Consider the following 21759-nt stretch of genomic DNA (forward strand, 5'->3'; position numbering starts at 1 on the left):
TGTGTTATACTGTGTTGTAATATTGTGGAGATACAGGTTTTCCATGGTGACAAGATATGTTGGTGATATGCTGCCTTGTATGACACATTCTTATGAACACAATAATTCAATATGTGATAATAAGCAATACGTGATAGAAACTTCATAATCACACTGAAGTGACAGTAATGTTCCACCTTTACACTGCATGAAGATTTTAGAGGATATAATTGGGAAAATTGGAAAAATTATGTTCATGTCCAAATTCTTGTAATTCCAATAAGGTAGTTTAGAATGAATTAACTATTGCTTTTAGAGAAATATAGGTTAATGAAATTATTAATTGGTTTAAATAATAAATGATTTAGTAGGCTATAAACAGCGACAGAGAAGCTTTCAAAACTGCACTTAAAGTCTGCTTTATTGACTTAAGTCATCAAAATGTTCTGCTGTCATTCACCCCAGAGTAGCCTAACTTAATTTTACACTTAAACAGAGATATGTGTGTGCTTTTGGTTTGAAGCTATGTTGTCCACCATTAGATTTAGGAATAATCAATGATAATTGGAGGTTGCAATGTTTGAATATGATTCTTTTTTGGTAAGGTTAAATGTTTTGGAGTTACTGCAAGGCCCCACCCCTCGTCTGTAAGACAGCGCTGCGGGTTTAATCGCCCTTTTACTATAATAGTTAATCCGTGCATGTTTATGTCCTCCTTTGGTTTCATGTAGCTATATTTGATAATACTGAGGAAAACGGCAACCATTAACTGACGTGGTGAGCTCACTTAAGTTGACAGACGTTTAGCCCGCAGCTGTTCTTGAAGAAAATGACTAAATTTGCATTTAGCATTTACACAGAAGTACGAAGGAAACGTGACGCTGAGGCCCGTTCATAAAGGTACATTATGGTGCTATTTGATCCGTCACTCAATTAGGAATTTTAATTGTCACTCTCACTGTGAATAAGCAACATATACATGATAAAAATGTGCTTCAGAAAACCATATTAACAGAAAATTGTACTTTAAAAAAATATCCATATCAGACTTATAGAACTGCTGAAAAATCCCCGAATTACAATGAATTGATTTTTACTCAGAATACTTTAGAACAAGAATAAGTTTTATTATTTTCATTAATGTTTTTAAATAGCAAAGAAATACAATGCTTTTGCCATATGGTCTTAATATTTAATAGCTTAACTAAAGATATTGACCAGTAGTCGCAGTCATGGAGGAAAATGACTTGATAGATACAAATCTTATGAATTTAACAGTTATTTGACCACTGCTGTTTAAATGGCCTTATTGTTTGATGGTCTTATTTGGATCTCGATTCTCCAGCTTTACTTGAATTATTTGCACGTTTTTTTTCTTCTTCCTTAATCGACCATCATGCAGACCACTGAATAAAGCACTTGATGTTCTCGGGCAGTGAGGATGTCTGTGCTCAAGGACACTAAGGATTGCGAGTGCAATCAATGATCGAATTCACGACATTTAGAGGAAAGAAACACGTTTTTTTTTTTATGTTATTCTCATTGAAATATAGAAAAATAACCTGGCTGGGGAGCACGTGTCAGACTGCTTTGAGAAGTCTATTCAGCTCCATGTATTCATCATTATTAAATGTGAAAGTAGCCTTGTCGTATCCCATCACTTTAAAATACTTTGTGGACGCTTTCCATCAGCTCCAAGTATTCACCCTGCAGCAAAAACGGCTTCAAGTTGATTGACTTAAAGGCTGTTGTTGACATTTGCAGTTGTGGAGTGCAGAACTGAGGCAGTCTGAAATTTAAAATGCCACCAAAAATGCAAAAAAAAATCAAACTAATTTCAACTGATATTAATGGCCTTGAAATCTTGTTTTGGACTTTCATATAACTTGATGGATGAAATGAAATGATTATCATCCAAGGAAAGCCCATCACCAAAAAAATAAAATGTAACTGCATACAAGTATGTTTTAATTAAGAGGACATATTCCTGCTAATAAATAATAATAAAAAAAATACACTGTGTAATGACTGTGAGCTACACCCACGCCTCGGCCTAAAGTGATGCATTTGTTGAGCCTTGAACATTTTTTTCTGTGTTTTTCTCATTTGGCAAATTATAAGGCAGAGACGAGGGATTTCAAGGACGCGTGGACTTCAATTTAATCGAAGAGGCTGAGAGTGGAGTGGAAGAGTGACACACAGAGGAGAGAAGTTCATTATTCCGCTGAAAAGGAAACCAATGGCTTTCACAGTCACCATGGTAACTGGCCTTTCTTTTGCTGTCAGACCTATGATAAGGTACTTCACAGCATTAAGCACAATTATTGCAAGGTAAAAGGGGAAATATTGCTTTCCAATGCTAATAGATGTTAGATATTGATTGGCATGGCAACTCATATAGAAGTGTGCTCCGACTATTTCACCTGCCTGACTCCGTGCAACCTTTAATGAAATTTGATCTTGCATCTTTGCTTCGGCTGAACATCATAAAAAAAAACAACACTTTACTTCTGACATCAAGAAGATGAAGATGGATTCAGTAGTGAAACAGTGAGATTAAGCTCCTACTTCCCTTTTTGCAAAATTTCTCATAACATAAATACTAAACACCTGCTGTTTCCCATCATTAGCATGTCATTCTGTTGTCAAGTGACCCTGCTCGCACTCTCACACAATGGTGGGTCGGCCTTGGCAGCAGTGAGGTCAGCGCCAAGCACAAGTCCAGGCCATGGGGGGTGGTTTGGTTTGTGGCAGCCTGCTTAGTGGGTGAGAAGACTGAGGATTAACATAGTGGAAAGCATGAGAGCTGGTGTGTGTGTGTGTGTGTGTGTGTGTGTGTGTGTGGGGAGGGATAGGGTGGTGGGGGGCAAATTGTTTTAACCCCTATTACAGCAACTGCATGGCGCTTCTCTTATCTAGGCCGCTGCAGCCACTCATTAATATTCCGTACATATGGCAGTGCTTTCTGTATCATTGTCTATTAATGGGAGGGATAATCGCTCATTCAATTATCAAGCAGTCAGCAAAAGACCAACCGCGCCTGCACACCCCTGGTTCACACAGTGGCACAGCCCAAAACAGAGGTGTGCCAGTGAGAAGGTGAGAGCGATAGCAGGGATTACAACATATTAGCTACTTTAATAAGTCAGGCGTCGGGAATAATGTGAAGCAAATAGGGATCTGTTGGCGAACAAGAAACATGCCTGAACTTTGTAGCAACAAAGCAGAGGGGGGTATCTTAAACCTTTCTTCCTTATTGTTCATCTTTAAAAGTCACACATGGCTCTCTTGCACTTCAGTGTCATGTCCGTGATCTATGTGGCGGTTTCGGAGAGCGTTTCGTGCTTTTAAACACTGAAGCTACTCCTTTGTGACCATGACCTGTGGTCAGAAAAGGCCGTCGATAGCTGTGTGATAGACTCTGATGGCTCCGGCTGAATAAAGCTTGACCCTGATGTCTGCAGGCCAAAGATCTGTGAAGTGATCAAATGAAGTGTTCATCCCTGTTGATCTGTGCTTTGTGGCCTCAGGACCCTGAGCTGTCTGACTCCCTGCTGCCGAGGCCACAGCCTGGATATGAGGGGGTTACTGATAATAGTACGACCTCTGGCTGTTTTGACCTGAGGAGACCTTGTTGAGTCAACACAAGCACACACACACACACACACACACACACACACACACACACACACACACACACACACACACACACACACACACACACACATAGGCCCTGACTATGTTGGTGCCCTAGGCAAGATTTTGGAATGGAGCCCCAAAAAAGGGCAACAATAGTTCCTCCCGTCCTAGAAGTTTTAAAATTAACTCACACTAAAATGAAGTGCAACAATGGTACCTCCGGCCCAGACAAAGTCCTCCTAGTCCATGCCATTCAATGAGTGTTTGGTGGCTTTGCCAGAAGTAGCACATGAAGTTTGGTGGCTGTCAGGTGAAAACTGACAAGGACCTGCACACTGAATCAGAGCTCCCTTTTCTTTATTTGCGACATTTCAACCAACTACAGGTCTTTCTCGACTTGTGGAAGACCAGCTATCGATGGCCTTTTCTGACCACAGGTCATGGTCACAAAGGAGTAGCTTCATTGTTTAAAAGCATGAATTGCTCTCTAAAACTGTCACATAGATTACGGACATGACACTGAAGTGCGAGAGAGCGATGTGTGACTTTTAAAGATGAACAATAAGGAAGAATGGTTTAAGATACCTCCCTTTTCTTTATTTGCAACTTTTCAACCAACTACAGGTTTTCCTTGACCTGAGGAAGACCTGTAGATGGTCCAAACGTTGCAAATAAAGAAAAGGGAGCTCTGATTCAGTGTACTGGTAGTCCTTGTATCTAGTTAAATTGTTTTTTTGTATCCAGCGCCTATCCCACCGGTGTTGGGTGTGCACACGACTACTTTGTTTCATTGAAAAAGAAAGAAAAAACATTAAGAAAGGAGAACAAGTGCATATTTCCAAAAGTTATATAAAAGCAAGCACACCTGTTGGTAAGAAAAAACCAAATGAAAAACATGTCCCACTCATTCGGTGCCCCCTCCCTTATTCGGCGCCCTGGGCGACTGCCTATGTGGCCTATGCCACGGGCCGCCCCTGGCCACACACACACACACACAGGGAGAAAGAGGAAGAGTTGGAAAAAGGGTGTTTAGTTACCCAGTGCACTGAGTTTCTTCAGGAGGTGGGCCAGGAGATTGGGATGCAGAACTGTGGCAAGCGGGGGTGTTTTGGGGAAGTGTAAAAAAGATAGGAGGTGAAATGTTAACAAAATCTTATAAAATCCGCAGTTTGATAAATTTTCGCATTTTGAATGAACCGAAGGCGGCTGTGGCTGTGGAGGGCCTTTGTTGGAGGTCCCATTTTCTCTGGCAGAGCAGCACGCTCACAGGGTCAGCGAAGTTACGAAAGTAATTAAAGCTCGGTGATTCACTGCCTGCTGCAGAGAAAAGAAAGCAAGCTGTCATTCTGATTTAGAAAAATAAATTACAATTTTAATAATGGGGGAGGATGGGGGTGCGAGAACGTCTAGAGCCTTGGTGGGTTGGGGGGAGGCGGTGGGGGGGGCGGGCATGTTGGGTGGGAGGAGGGGTCGAGGGGGTTGTGGGCTGCCTACTTATCAATAGTTGCAATTTTTTGAAACCGCATCGGTTGTACATTGCGAGAGCACAAGTGCCCTTAAAAAAAGAAAACCCTGGAACATTAACATACTGATTTCATGCGCATGGCAAAGGGCCTGAGCCAATATCAGAGAGGACTCAGCAGTCCTATTGTCTGCTGGGACTCTGGTCCCCTCTGATATGAAAATTCAATTATTTTATAACTAGATCTGGCGCTGCGTTTTGACAGTCGACGGTAGCGCCTTGCCAGCTGCATCAGTGTGGGGGACCAGAGGCTCCTGATAGCGAGAGGGAGGCCTTTCAGACATTGACATGTTTTTGGGGGACAAGATTGCCTAAATGTGTTGCATTTAAGGACTGAAAGTTAATCTAATGCACCACCATTATCTCACTCAGGTAATTCCAATACCGTCCTCAATCTATGTTTACGCTCATGCACGCACCCGCATACTCGCACATCCATTCATTCTTCAGCACTTTGAATCTGATTCCCAGGCTTTCTGCATCCAAACAGGTAATCTATTTATTTATTTTTCAGCAGTGCATATTCTCAGGGAGCTGGAAACTATATGAAATAGAAGTTGTTTTCTAAGACACATCAGCAGTTTCTAGGTAGTAATTCTGTAAAAAGACACACAGGAAAGCCAATATAGTACTCAGTGTCAAGAATCTTTTTTTTTTTTTCAGAACTGTTTTCCATGTACTTTTACACTTTTGCATTGCTGGTTGCAAATCGCATATACATAGAGTAGATATGTACTGAGTTATACACACTTCACAGATCGGTTTTTTTTTGCAAATATCTTTGTCTGGAAAAAGCATAGTACAGGTTGTTTTGTTGTCACAGATTTTTAAGTACAGAATTTCCTCCTTGTTAATTAATGTATTTACACCAGTTCAGACACCAAAACTTTCGAGGTAGTATCCAGGCGGGGACAATCAGCTGGCCTATTTTCTGAGTTTATGGGACAAATCCTTTCATTACCTTCGTAGCCCATTGTGAGTGTTCTGAGGGGGGTCTGTTAAGATTAGGGAACAGGAAGCAGCCCCCCGGTATGGCCCTCTCACTCAGACCCCACAGTGTTGTGCTTATTAACCCAGCCTGGGAGAAGACGTACCTGCCTCCCCTCATTAGGCCGCAGTGGAGTACTTGCTCAGCCCGTGGAAGAATGGAACATTAATTAGTATTCTCTGCAGGGGGAACCGCCATTAGCACTTAATTAGCAGTAAGAGTACCATTCAGTCGGCCGGCCAGTAATGTCTAACACAATATGTTCTGTGTCTTTTCCCTGTGTGTCATGGCAAAACGCTGATGAAAGACCTTGTTGTTTGTGAATGTGTTGTTAAGCAGCTTCCACATACATTTTAAATTTGTTTAAAATGTCTTCTCTTATCTCTTTACTGTCTTTATATGCAGCTCACAAACCAAATTGTCACAGTTTGTTGTCCTTTTTTTCTGCAGAATATTTGTTTGTTTCTGTATGAAAGCTGGATTTAAGGCGCACTGTAGGCCCATGTTCCCCAAGTCAGCATGCCTCGATCCTTACCTTTATAACATTTAACTTTGTGTGCTGCCCTCGCACTGTTGTTGACCTCCATGAGGGCAAACGCTCTATTCTCAGCTGCCCACACAGCTCAGCCCGTGGTGGTAAAGTGGGTGATTAGGGGATCGAGGTCAACTTTTCCCATTGGACTTGGGGAAGTTCCTTTGATCTGCTGAGTAGGCATTCTTCTCTCTTTTCTCTGTGTTCTGTGTCCAGCACCGTCACCGCCGAGGAGGACAAGGGAGGCTGTTAACCCGCCTCGGTCCACTCCTCGGCCTCGTTGGTACTCAATCTCCCCTCTGCACCAACCCTCCCCTCCTCCTTCTCCACCTACAGCTCATTGCCTTTGGAGGCTCAGGCGGGTGGTGGCGGTGGTACCTTTCACTTCCCGAAATCTGAGAGGCGGAGAGCTGTCATTTGCCAATTTGGTCTGAATGGGGCGGACAGAGGATTGAATGTCGTTTTCCCACCAGGCTGCACCATCCAGACCAGCAGGGGAGGGAGGGGGATACAGGGAGCGGGGTGTAATGCTAGAGTAAAATTAGAGCTTTGATGGCAGCTAATATGATGGGTGGCACTGATGTGGATTTCCAGTAAAGACGCCACAGGTTCCCTGCCTCTCTCTCTCTCTCTCTCTCTCTCTTTCTCTCTCTGTCTCTCTTTCTCTCTCTCTCTCTCCCTGTCTCCCTGCCTCTCTCTGTCTTGCAGCCAAGCACTGACACACCTATAAGATTATGCGATCCCAGCCTTCTTTCTCAGAGCTGTAATTTCTCCCTGATCAATGTAATTATACATCTCCAACTTCAAGCCTGCCCCTGTCTAAGGGCCAGACCGGTCCTGTTTCTCTGCATGGAGAACGCCTTCTTCTCTCACATATACATACGCACGCAAAAAACACACACACGTACACGTTCATAGATCAGCCTTTGAGCAAGGGAATACACTGCAAAACAAGACTCACAATGTTTCCTCTCATATTCCAGGGAAAGTGGAGATGAGAGCAAGCACAGATTTTTATTACAGATGTCTTCCACTTTACATTAGTATATGACACTGTTGTAGGTATTAGTGCTGAAATGATCAGCACTAAGACATACTTAACATTATTTTTTCATTCCTAATTTTAAGAAAAGTGCTCATAACTGATGACATGTTTCAGAGGTCTGCTACAAAAAAACGACACATTACTTTCTGCTTGTCTTAGAGACCCAAGCTGTAAAACATGATTAAAACATGATTAAATGCAATTAATTTTCATAGTTTCAATATCTGAGTTCAGTATTGACATTTCTTTCCTCTCAGAACCAGCCCTCCTAAATCCCAAATAAGTCTTTTTTGATTTCTGTTTTTTAAGTTTTATAACCCAAACATTAGTAACAACACAATGTAGGATAACCATAAACATCTTATTCTCAAATGGAATATATATTTTGTATTTAACATATAAAACATATAATATTTTCTTGTTTGTAAAAACAACGTTTATGGTCATTTCTGTATTATGTCACATTTATCAAATGTGCAAGCACATACAGTCATTTTCTACATGTTGGGTTTTAATGATGTCAGAAGAAAAGAAAAATATTATAGGGGGGAAAAGTTACTTTTGCAATTCTTCTTTTTTTCATACAGCACTGGGGTCTCCCAAACACTGACTATGTAAATCCAGTGTCAACATAACACAAGGACAAATTTCAGCAGAAATTTAATCAACAACAATTTTAATATTCAATTAATTGTGTATGTAATTTAGCAAAAAAAAGGCTCTAGCTTTTTAAATGTGAGGATGTGGATCTTATTCCTATTTCATATCATTATAAACTGAATTACCGTGGGTGACTGTTGTTCAGGCGAAATAAGCTTTGGAAGAACACTACACTGGGCTCTGGGAACATGTAATGACCATTTGCTGAATGTGTTGCATTAGTTGCATCCAAGGTTTAGACAAACAGTAGATTAATCAGCAGTCAGGTCAGCAAAAGCAATTGTACAAGGGCTGGGGAGATTTTTTATGTTTTACTCACTTTTATTCACTTTGAGTTTACAGTATTGTGATGAGGTGTTAAATGAGTAAATGAGAAGAGTCCTCGGTATTGGAGCTGTTTCCTTCAGGGGTTTTGAAAATCCACATTAATCACTCAGGCCCTGAGCTTCCCCTCTTATCCCGCTCCCACCACGAGACACGAGGATGCACGAAACACAACACTGGGACCTGCCTTAGGGCCACCAGGCGAGCACACATTCACATACGCATTCACACACACACACACACACACACACACACACACACACACACACACTATGTTAGATGTTTTGATAGCTTGTGAGGCACGAGCGGCACTGTGATGCTCTGACATATGGAAGGTTAAAGGCTTCTTAAATATCCATATCAATCTGCCCGGCTGTCAGCTTGACAATGACGGAAACAGGACACCATTAACAGCGTCAGGCTGTATCGTCCTCATCGGTGCAACATTAGAGAAATAGATGACTCTCTGCAAGACATTCCTCTGGACGTTAGCCAAGCCAGTGCATGAAGAGCGACTGACAGTTTTGACTTTTTGATTTGGTTTGAATGCCAAAATACTTGTGTTGTGAATGTTGTGGGTTTGATGTTTGTATCAAAATGATATATGAGGCTGGAGCTTCCTTGTTTGGTTCAAGAGTCAGAAATATAATATCCTGTTTTAAAATGGCTCTGATTGCATTGATTTCATTGTTCTGCTTTTTCTTGGTAATGTGTATATGCTTGAGACCCATGCGAGGCGATTGTCCTCTTCCTGCTGCACAGAAAGCATTGTACTCTGCTCTCTCGGGATGGGAGATGTTTTGTTTTTTGAGCTCTTTCACACCAGCTCTCCTCTTTTTTTTTTTTTTTTTTTTTTTTTTTTACACAATAGCCCTCTCTCCTCTCACCCAGCATGGCAACCCTTTCAAACGGGAAGCTCCAGGTCAGTTTCCCTTGCCAAGTTTTGCAGCCTGCCATGTTGTCTATTCTGCTCAGCTATTTAAAAAATGTTGAATATCAACAATGGCTTTCACTGGTGCATTGTCAACTTTTGTATGAAGCAATCTTGGTTGAATGAGATGGGTCCCAGAGCAGGGAGAGCTCAGCTGCAGTGTGCACTACCACACCAGTGACTGCCCAGCTCCCTCGCTCTTTTTATATTTCTCTGCTGCACTGGGAGCTGCCATGGTTGTGGTGGTGGTTCTCCGGTCTCAATGGCCATGGCTGGAGTCTGAGCTGAGGCTATGGGCTGTGGATGTCAGTGCTTTCTTCCAGTCTATTCTCTGATAACTCCTCTCGGTCCTTCTCCTGGGCCTGCTGACAGCCAGCTGTTGAAGGTGTGTCTAACTGAGTTATTGGGAAGCAGCAGCCTTGGGACCAGTCAGAGCTTGGTGAGTGTCCTCAATTTTGTGGCCAGAGTGGGAGGAGGTTAGTAGTAAAGAGAGGATAGAAGAGGGAGGGGGCTTTCAGGGAGATAGTGCAGGGAGCTTTGTGTTGTGTGTGTTGTGTTTACTCGTTCTATTCATGTATTTATTTATTAAGACATTGTCTGGTTTATCCAGTCGAAAATATTTTATATCCTGCTGCAAACAAACTGACACAGAAAATCAGATATCAGGCTCCATTTCTTTTATTTGCCAACGCCATACCCTTCACAAGCATTTTGACACTTTAACAATGTTTAAATTCCCCACAATACTAAAGGTTTGCTCTGTCTGATATGCACTCTGGATGCATCAGTGACTTTTATGCTGAACACCGTGTGTTTGCACAAGCACATACATCTATGTTTGTGCAAGTGGAGAGAAAGATGAAAGCAAGAATGAGAGCTTGCTTCCAGATAATAGTAGCTTAGGTTCTTTGTCCCGCTGTCAGCCAGGAGAGGAGCGAGGCTGGAAATCGCTCCAATGCGGCAGCAACATCTTGTATGTTTCATTGACATATCAGTCTATGGGGCAATGAGCCGTCGCCTCTGCACTCCTCAGCACACTTCTGGTCTGTGTGTGTGTGTGTGTGTGTGTGTGTGTGTGTGTGTGTGTGTGTATGTGTTTGTGGATGTGTGTATGTGTGTGTACAAATAGGTGGCACACAGAGGTAGTTCTTTATTAGTTGTGTTAGTAAAAAGCAAATGTTGATATAAGCGAAATGTAAAAGTAAAGTATCCACAATGGGTTGAGACAGACTAGCATTTCTTTTCAGTAATTACACTGAGAATTCAGGGTAGTTATTTTTGTATGCTTTTACACGTCTTTCACTTTTTATCTTTTTTTTTTTGTACACTTGGACATCGTACTCAGGGGGTAGGAACAAGCGAGGTAAGGCACTAATATTTAATATCACAAATCACAACTGTCAGGTACGGGAGGCAACTAATTCATTTGAAAATTACAATTTTATTGCTTATCTTGCACTGTCAGAAATTAAATTTGTTTGTCAGAGTGGGCACCAAATTTTTAACTGTTTATGTTAAACTGTCATCTAAATTTTAATCATTTTTACATGTTCTTGTGACTCAGATATAATTTAGTCATGCATCTTCCTTTATCATATAAATGGCGGTAAACAAGAATTTACTCGAGTGTGATACAGACTTGTCAAACCTTATTCAAACACTTACCTGAAAGCTCTAAATATTAGAGTCCCAGTAAACACAGCGGAGACATCCTGCCTTCTCCAGGACCTGTGTTGTCCTCTGTCTCACCTCTCTGAGCTCAACCCAGGGCAAGGTGACCAAATTCATCTCAGGCCGGCCCATCCATTATCTTGTCAACACAGCCAGCTTCCCACCTTAGTTTGCTCTTCTCCCAGCAGACTTACTGTAATGAAATACGCAATAATCACCACGCTCATCTCGTCATGCTCAAGGTAATTAATATATTTAGAGGGCGATGGCTAACTCTTAATTAAATTATGCCTCTTTTAATGAGACCTTGACTGGGACTAAATTTATGACCACTATCTGCTTTATCAAGTGCCTGGCACGCAATAGAGATTTGTCATTTTCTCCCAAATCACAACTAGATTACGCATAATGGTACTCATGATTTATATATCAATTTATGCTTGTTTGTTTCTTTATTTAAGGTTTAATAAATTACCTCTTATAATTACCTAACCTACTTTTGGGTTCTTAAAAGCCTCAATTTCTGCAATTAATGCCCAGCGCTGTATCACTGTTACATATTCATTTTGGAGGATAATACAGATAACAACTTGGTGGCATTAATCATATTACAAAATTGGGTGTATTTAATTAATTAAAGTTACACTGCAAATTAATTGTGCATTTTCACAATATTATCTTAAACTAATGAAGGCCTGACAAAGAGACAGTTTCATTTTTTAAAAAGGAGGCTAGATTAGTGGGATCTCAATTATGGCTAAAACAAAAGAGGGCTGCTTGCTTGGGCATGGTGCAAAGCAAAAAATGACGATTCAGCACTTTCTTCCAAACAAAAAACGGAGAAAGTTTCCTTTGTTTTTGAAAAACTGAACATGGCAATGATTCAAAAGATACATGGAAAATAATGAGCAGTGTAATTAGCCACTCAGGCAATAACAGTATTTAAAATGATCATCATATAGAGGAGCTTGATAATGCCATTCACAGACAGTAGTTTCCAAGCAGCAGGCATTTTGCTTGCTGACAGGCTATCACAACTTTAGTGCTGAAGCAAAAAGCATCTGGGGGCTTAATTTAAACCGTATTCTCTTTTGTTGCACATATACAGCATTTGGTAATATTCAGATTACATCTCACAATGCACTGTCTGTGTAGCAAACCCTTGAAACCGGCAAATGAGATACATTATGATGTGTCTGTATAAATTAGATGACAACAGATCGGAGGATTCAAGTGTGAGCTGAGCTTTAGTCGAGGAAGTTCAGGCAGAAGTGTTGCACACTGACTGTAATACATTAATGGCTTAATCCAGCCTCACCCAGTGGCTCAGAAACAAAACCATATTTATTGAAATTTTCTGCTTAATTAAAAATGAATTGAAATTAGCTTCCAATGGATAGGAGCTTATAATTCACAGTAATTTAGTATTGTATTTTTCATTTAACGCATCATATACCAAATGTTTTAATATGAGTGTTTCTCCTAATCTGCTAAGTAAATGTAAAGACTCTTTGTCTGAGAAATGACTTCAAGGAGCTAATAATCATTGTATATTCATTTAAAATTGCTTCCACCGATGTCCTCCCCTGTGATATAATTTCATTAGCTTTTAGCTTCATTAGTCAATAACCACAGGAGAAAAAAAATGCTGGTGTCAATTATGGGAACTCCAAGGGTCAGTGAGTATATGAATTTTTAACTGCACACTGCTGCATGTGATTATATTAAGTGGTCTTGTAACAATCATTAACCCTGTGTATGTGTGTGTGTGTGTGTATGTGTTGAGTATACTTGATCAACTGTGTTTGAAATGTGCATCCCTAAATGATAAGCAGCTACAACCAAAGAGGTTGAGGTGATGAAGTGAAAAACTATTCCCTTGGCTAAGTGAGATGGAGCAGAGAGCGTTGGGTGGTCACGCCTTGTCTGCTCATGACAGTGGCGGGTTAAAGAGATTACACTGGGTCTGTGTCAGCAGCCTTGGCCTTGCTCACACAAGAACATAATGAGGAAGGACATGCTTGGCCTGCCGGGGAGAAAAAGAGGCTGAAGTTTGAGGCATTCTTCCCAGACAGCCACAGGAGGCAAACAGCTTTTTTTGCATGTTGTTTTACAACCAGAGGTCAATAAGTAAGACGGTTACATTCCACAGAGCTGAACAAGGTGGTCGTGGAGTGCGGACATATCACGTTTGGGTCTCACTCCCCCCCCACCATCACCACCACCACAATGAAAACACAAATTACCGTGCAACAGTGGAGGTAAGAATGAATCGTTCTCCATTAGCCCCCGTGTCCTCCTGGCAGACATGCAACACTTCAGTAAAGCTCACTTAAAAAATCGATGCATCTGTCCTCTGAGTGTGTATTTTGGTTTCTTTTGAAGGTTTGAGTGACAGTCCCTTCCTTCACCTATAATGACTGAACTTAGACGCTTTCACTGCCTCAGATGGGCCCACAGTGGGAGATGATCCTCGGGGTTTGCGTCCCAACTTGTGGTGAGTTTACAAATCTGTCTGCGGGCGCGTAATCGCCGCGGGGGGCGTGACCTTCCCGCAACACCCCCACAATGTATGAAACATGGAAACCCCCCCACCTTCCCCACCCAATATTTGTAACTGAAACGACATCAGATTCGCCCAAAAGCTGAAAGAAAACTAATTTGTTTCCTCAATATTGTCTGAATTATTCACAGAAAGCCTCCTGCGTCTCATCTGTGTTTGTGTCAACAGCAACAGCGATTATAACAGCTGTGATCGCGGTGCCAAAGCTTTGGGTCCGTCCTGTAGGTCCTGAGGGCCCGCATATTTCTGGTCCTCAGAAGTGGTATTTTAATGTAATAGAGCGGAACTTAACGTGAAGCGACAGGAGGAGGGGGAGAAATATCGTGCTGCACATAACCAGAAGCTTACAGGCCATGGATGTGTTACAGGCAGTAAAGTTAAAAAAAAAAAAAGTGTTTCAGGCTTTCCTCCACATTTCAGCACACAGACTGGCTCATAATGAAAAGTGTAGAGAGCACAAAAGCCTCAAATTGCGTGTCTTTAATTAGAGGTGCGCACACACAGAGCTCTCCAAAATCACAAACCAACTTTCATGTATTTTGCTTCTTTTACGTCTGTAATATTTCGCATCTGTAACAATCTACTTAAACGTCAAATGTCAAAATACAGCTATTAATGTGACTCAAGCGGATCTGATAGATTAATGTCTGAATCTTACAATAATGTCGTTCAGGTGTCACTAAATGGATCAAGGATTTTGCAGAAACATCAGCACTGATACTCTGTTTGGTGCCCACAGCTGGCTGCGTGTCACAGCTGGCTGCAGCATCACACGGCAGCAGAAACGATAAGAGCATCTCCAAACTGAGAAAGAGGCTGTGCGCATTTACGCACGCGGCACAGCATTCACTCATTAACACCAGGTCAGTCAGGATCTGACGGTAATTAATGTTCTGTACACATCCACACAGGTCAGCTGCTACACACTGATTCCAACTATATATATGGCGGAATTGTTTGTAATAAAGCAGCTTTATAGATGAATCCTGAGCTCCATCAGAGCTGTGAGGATATTTTTTATTTTAAGTAGCTAAAAGTCCAAGATAAGCCTACTTCCCCATATCCACTTGTGCCCCCCCCCCCCCCCCCAATGTCTGACTGAAGATTTCGCCCTTGTCTGTCTGCTTCTTCCCCTCTTTCGTGATTACTGTGGACCAGACAACAACAACATGGTCTATATGTTGGAACAATCAAGTAAAATTGATGACACAGGGCAATACTTAAGAAAATCACATTTCTCTTAATCTTTTTTTTTTTTTTTTTTTGCTATTTCTTCACATTTTTGACATTTTGACAAATTGACTTATTAGTTATTTTGAGGAAAATATATAAATCTTGATTTTTTTTCATTGTGATGAAAAGTAAATCTCAGTAGGTGAAAAAAGTTTTTATTTATTTGATGTTTGCATCTCAAAGAGAGTTTATCTTTCCTGAGGACACATTTTTTAGTTAAACTGGACTTTCTTTATGCAGCATCAGAGTAAACAACAAATATTCTTACATTTTTATTTATGCCACGAGGATATAGAAATACTTTCATCCATTACTTTATTATTTCGAAGGAAGCTGCTATCAGATCTGGCATAAGATGTTATCAATAACTGATTTGATTTTGGCTTTATATGGTACCTGTTGCTATAGAGTAACTTATAATATAAATATATATTTTTTTAATTTCCCAACACTAAAAATGAATTTTGCAGAATTCTGTAGATTTACTGTTGCAACTTTAGTAAGAATTTCCTGACATGAAATATTGAATCATTGGGAAAACATTTGTAAAAAAAAATGTTAACGAGGTGATATAAAACATGTTATCAAATAAAAGAGAGAGAGAGAGAAAAGAAAAAAAAATCTAAGCACCGACAGAGTAAAAATATTTCCACAACCATGACTCTGCGTTACACACAGACATTAAACATATTAATATATACATATTAACTATTTTTGTTCAGTATTTTTTGTCAACGACATCTCTTATGGGTCAAATAAGTCAAATTAACGTCATCAGGAACACTATAGGCCTGCTTTGTGCAATAAAGAGGTGATAATAGCAGCACTTTTATTCCTTTAAATGACCCGTGAATATTATTTTACCTGTGTTGAACTGGGAGGACGCAACTATTCACGCCGACACAATGGGAACAGCAGACCGTGCGTAAATTGCATCGTCATTTGCATTCCTGGTCCAAAAATCATGCAAATCTTAATGAGACAGTCTCTATTGTGGCTGTAATTGAAAACCCATTCTTTCTTAATTACTTTTCTCAAAGGCCTTGTCCGCAGTCACTGAGCTGAAACAAAAAAAGTTATTGATTCTGGAGGTCGTGGGGTTTAAAATGGACACGTTAAAATAATGTTGTTTGTTATGAGTTTGAGATGCGATTTTCCATTATGAAAACGTCCCTTTTCTTTGGAGGAGTTATGAACAAAAAAAAAGGATAAAAACATAAAACTTGCAAACGTAGGCCTCAACAATCAAAAGCTGTAAACGACCATAAATTACAAGCTATTATCAGTTAGTTATTTGCAGCTGAAAGACAGACATGCAGCCTCTGCGCTTTGTTGTATATTATTAGAGTTGGAGCATTTTGTCTGTCGTGAATTCAAATTGTCTGACCATAAAGCTCTATTGACAGCCGAGCAAAGGATGCGGACATGCAGGGAAGTGAATTGTTTTCAAAGGTGGGATTAATGTCCTTTTGTGTCAATTAGTCCAACTGAATAGATTTTAATTCCCCTAAAGCTCTTGGCAAATATAACTGACATTTTTGGTTTTGTTTAGGCCACAATCCTTCAAAAAGAAAAAAAAAATCTGTGATTCCTGTCAAATTTAGTCACTAGATTTAAAGCTGTTAACTTTATTGTCCAATTTAAACAACATATTCCCTTTAAATAATCCGATATATATTTGTTGTAACGAAAAATAACTAAAATGCATTGAATTCCTTACAGGAAAACGATGATTTCCTGAGCAGGTTTTTTGTTTTCATTCACGGTGCACGCCACACGCACATGCGCAATTCATTCGTTTTTTAAACATTAAATTATGTACGATCAAGCTGATTGTGTGCAGGTTATATCCTCCCATCAGGACATCCACATATTTCCCAACATTCAACAGTGGGATCCAGCAGCCTCGCGCCCTGAGAGCCCTTTGGGCTGTCAGGCTTGTTGAGTCTGAATCAGAGCAGACTGCGCTGGTGGTCCTCCGTTCCTTAATTAGGAAATTAGCTGCACAGAGGCCCTCATTACCAAACCCCGGGTTACTCCTGGTGTTCTCTCTCTCTCTCTCTCTCTCTCTCTCTCTCTCTCTCTCTCTCTCTCTCTCTCTCTGCTACCGGTCAATTTCCATAAGAAGATTACAAGCGGATCAGTATTGAGATCTGCCCAGATAAACAAATAACTGGTCCCTGAGAATTAGATGACTGCTAATTGGACGTTAGTTTTATTGCTCCTGCTCTGTTTGTAACGCCCCATTGAACGTGGAAATTAAATTCATGAAGTGATGTCTCTTTTCAGTTGATTTACTACAACTATATGGCTGAGGGACTATAGGCTTTCCCTCCCTTTAAGATAAGAGACAATTTTATTTAAGTCATTTGTGCCTTTATGTGTCGTCTAATCCTACAAGTCATAAACATTATTTACACCCTTTTCTTTACTTCTGTTTTCGAGCCATAGTCATTATTGCTGCTTATATAAATATCTATATAAACATTAATGCAATACAATACGCTCTTATTGAAAACAGCCTCAGCTTTTTTTTTAGTTGTATCTTCAAAACAGAAACTTCAATCCCAGGGGAAAAAAATGGAGCAACATCTGGTTACTGACAGATGTCATCGGTTCATTGATAATTTAATAGGAGCAGCTCGTTAAACCCTTAAATTAGATGGAACACGTGATCTTGAAACAGTGTTTTCAACTAAATGACCAATTTTTCAAATCGATTTTGTTGTGTTTTTTATGTTGATCTTTTCTCTCCACATGAGTGATAAGTGATTAAATAAATATTTATATATAATGTAGATCCTTCAGGTGGACGCACTGCCCTGCATCTGTAAATGCAGGAGGCTGCATTTTAAAGTTTGAACACTCCAGGAGGTGAAACGCTCTAAAATGCACATACCACAACGATCCCCGCAGAGCCCATCTAAATACTGAGGTGTTAATAGTGGTTTTCGATGGGCGATTCGCGCGTAATCATTAGCAGGTGTGAGTTTTGCCCCGTTGGGCAATTGGTTTCAATGGCGAAGCGGCGTTTTAGGTCGTTTGTAAGGACACACATGCAAATGAAGGCAACTCCACGGCGATCATTTTAATAACCATTAACACCGCAGAGAGAAAAACAAGTCAGCAAACATCAGCTGTGGATTTTAGGATGAGCACATGAGCGGGCGACTTGTTTGCCATGCGGCGTCTCAAACCAGACGTTTCCTCCGGGACTAAAGAGATAGCCCGTCCCCTCCACAAGAGGTCGTTGATGTATTAAAGTTTTGCGTTGGGTGCCTCAACACTGCAGAAACATTTAGAATTAAGTATCTTTGTCTTATTTTCCCAGTAAAAGAAGGAGGTCATTTGATGAGATAATAAGATCAGTTAATTTGCATCTGACACACATTAGTTATATTTTAAAAAAAATATGAATCATGAATCATCATTACTCTGTTTTATTTCAATACATTGATACTAACATAGAATTCTTCTACATGAGGTAAATTATATCTGGAAGAAATTATTCAGACAGGTTTTCACTCCAGTTTAAAGGAAATCCATATTGAGGAGTTTTTACTGCGCTGAAGGAGGCTACAAAAACTACCGAGCAGGTGGTCAAAATGGAGTTTAATGAAAAAAAATTAAGGCCATCTTAAAAAATATATACATATATATTTATCAGTCTGTTGAGGTTTTGCCTGCACTGAAATCCTGATATGAGACTGGATGAATGTTTGTGAAATTGTGATTGACGGCATGTTTGACAGCAGGTAGAGATGAAAGGCATAATTTCTGCGCCAAAGGCCTTTTTTATTCCAATATTCCACTTTTTACTTGAAGTATTTGCATCAAGTATTTGGTGTGTCGGTTTTAGCCTGTTGGGATCTGCCTCTGTAATTAGTATAGTGACATTTAGCCTAAGGATTTTTTTTTTACCCTTCAGCATGCACGGTTTCATATGAAACACACTATATTTCACACTTATTATTTGCATATTTGACTCTTGGTTCTATTCAACTTGAGTCACATATGTAGAAATGAATAAAATAGACAATTTGTGGATTTGATTTGTTAAAAAAAATATATATATATTGTATGCGATGAGGCAACAGCTGTTTCATTGTACAAAATAAACCGGCTGCATTTACCAAATTCTCATTCTCAGATTATAAATATTGTAAATCTCTCATGTTTTGCGTTCAGTTTGCAGAACTGCGCTGCTGTTTTAAAACTTTACCTCTCCTTCCTCCTCTAACCAAAACACAGCGCTGCCAGCTCTCATTGGTTAGGCGGTGGATATAGGGAGCTGCGCGCTGATTGGTCGCCTCCTCCTCATTGTCATGCTGTCAATCCACATCACATGGTTCGGCCACTAGGCCTATTAACAGATGAGCTTGGCGAACAAGTTTTCAGACTTCTGTTTCAGAGCCGAGGGGGACAGAGCAGCTGTAAACGGAAAGAAACCAGAAGCACCTGCAGACACATTTGCCTCTTTGGGCAGAACTTTTTTTCCAATCTTCTTATGAGACTGGTCAGTAGCTCTACCTCTTTGACTTTTGGTGGTGTTTTGTGAACTTTTTTTTTTTTTTTTTTAAATGTGCCTGTGAGTGAACACTTAAAGTCGCCCGAATGTATAACATGATGGAAACCGAGCTCAAGACCCCGCTCCCGCAGTCCAACTCGGGCTCGGCGCCGGGCGCAAAGAACAACAGTGTCAGCGACCAGGAGCGGGTGAAACGGCCGATGAACGCCTTCATGGTCTGGTCTCGGGGACAGCGGAGGAAGATGGCACAAGAAAATCCCAAAATGCACAACTCTGAAATCAGCAAGCGGCTTGGTGCTGACTGGAAACTTCTGACCGACGCTGAAAAGAGACCATTCATCGACGAGGCCAAGCGTCTGCGCGCTATGCACATGAAGGAGCATCCGGATTATAAATACCGTCCCCGCAGGAAGACCAAGACCTTGCTCAAGAAAGACAAGTATTCTTTGCCCGGGGGACTGTTGGCGCCAGGAGCCAATGCCGTCAACAACTCGGTGTCGGTGGGGCAGAGGATGGACGGCTATGCGCACATGAACGGGTGGACAAACAGCGCGTACTCCCTCATGCAGGACCAGTTGGCCTACCCTCAGCATCACAGCATGAACAGCCCCCAGATTCAGCAGATGCACCGATACGAGATGGCAGGGCTCCAGTACCCGATGATGTCCTCGGCACAGACCTACATGAATGCGGCTTCCACGTACAGCATGTCTCCAGCTTACACGCAGCAGACCACCAGCGCCATGGGACTGAGCTCCATGGCGTCCGTGTGCAAGACCGAGCCGAGCTCACCGCCGCCGGCCATCACGTCCCACTCTCAAAGGGCGTGTTTGGGGGACCTGAGGGATATGATAAGCATGTACCTGCCTCCCGGTGGGGACAGCGCAGAGCATTCCTCCCTGCAGAGCAGCCGGTTACACAGCGTCCATCCGCACTATCAGACCGCAGGGACTGGCGTCAATGGGACGCTACCTCTCACCCACATCTGAGAGCAACAGAAAGAAAAGACTTCAAACTTTAAAAAAAAAAAAAGTACTTGGATACTTGAACTTTTTGGTTGCTAAAGAAACAACGTTCATCAGTTTTGTTCAAAAACAATTTTATCTCAATATGTTTTGAGTTGTCCATTTAAAAAAAAGAAAAAAAAAGAAAAAGCATTTTAAATGGACCGAAACTGAACGTTGAGTCCATCAGAGTAAATTGCATTGCAAAGAGGCTTTTTATCACAAGCATAAGCAATCAACTTATGTAGAAGAATCGGACTTCTATATTTTAAATAATGCCATATTTTCTCTCTATGAAAAGGCATGTGGCCTCATGAAGAGGCTGGTGTATTTCAGAAAAGCTGGATGGAAAGTTGGTTCATAAATGTTTACACTTAATTTGTAGAATGTCAGTTGTCTCGACTGTGTCCAAATTTGTAGTCTCTCTCTCTCTCTCTCTCCCTCTCTCTCTCCCTCTCTCTCTCTCTCTTTCTTTTTTCCTCCCCCCTCATGATCTAGGTTAAAATATGTTAAGACTGTGCGGGTCGCAAACGCAAGTTTTATTTATAGTAAGATTTTGTTTTTCTTTTTTTTTTAGCTTGTGAACCCGATGTTCTTGTCACGTGAAATGTTCAAATTTTGTTTTGTAAAATGTTCTGTTCTGTGATGGTTTTTGACAGTGTCATGTTTACTCATTATTCTGAACGAAAAGGTTTATTTAAACTGACGTTTCTACATATTTTAAGACCATCCTCTATTCTTAAATGCTGAATAAATTTGTACGAAACATGATTTGTGACTCTGTGTTTTGTGTGTAATTTAAGGTTTGGAAATTTCGTGGGAATATTTAGTGTGTTTTGTTTTTAAAAATCTCTTTGAGTACATGGTATCTCCCAACAGTCAAGTGAGCATAAAAGTGATAACAAAATGTTATTGATGTTTAAAGATGTGCAGCTCACTGAATGAAAATCTGCTCCTAATATTTTCTCAAAGATAATATGGTGGAAATGACCAAACAATTGGTCCTCAATTCATTTTTTAAAAAATCCAGGCAAAATGGTTTATCTTTCTTGATTACTTTCTTGAGTATTTCTCTACAAACCTTGAAGAGTGATTGGATTATCATTTGCATTCAAAATTTATTTGTAACATTTTCAATAT

At 40.7% G+C, this 21759-nt stretch overlaps 1 protein-coding gene and 1 long non-coding RNA gene across 2 annotated transcripts in view; both read left to right on the forward strand.

Moving 5' to 3' along the window:
• The first annotated feature begins 709 nt into the window (after positions 1 to 709).
• Positions 710 to 21759, forward strand: part of LOC121902416 — a 43696-nt gene continuing 22646 nt past the window's right edge. Inside the window, exons 1-2 of the long non-coding RNA XR_006097540.1 lie at positions 710 to 879; positions 2101 to 2239. This is a non-coding gene — a long non-coding RNA (uncharacterized LOC121902416). The remainder of the gene's footprint in view (positions 880 to 2100; positions 2240 to 21759) is intronic.
• Positions 19276 to 21390, forward strand: sox3 (SRY-box transcription factor 3). The gene has a single exon (XM_042419717.1). It carries the CDS (start codon positions 19702 to 19704, stop codon positions 20602 to 20604), a length of 903 nt encoding a protein of 300 aa, XP_042275651.1. The 5' UTR covers positions 19276 to 19701; the 3' UTR covers positions 20605 to 21390.

Source organism: Thunnus maccoyii, chromosome 8 (genome assembly GCF_910596095.1).
Source record: "Thunnus maccoyii chromosome 8, fThuMac1.1, whole genome shotgun sequence".
NCBI classification, from domain to species: Eukaryota; Metazoa; Chordata; class Actinopteri; order Scombriformes; family Scombridae; genus Thunnus; species Thunnus maccoyii.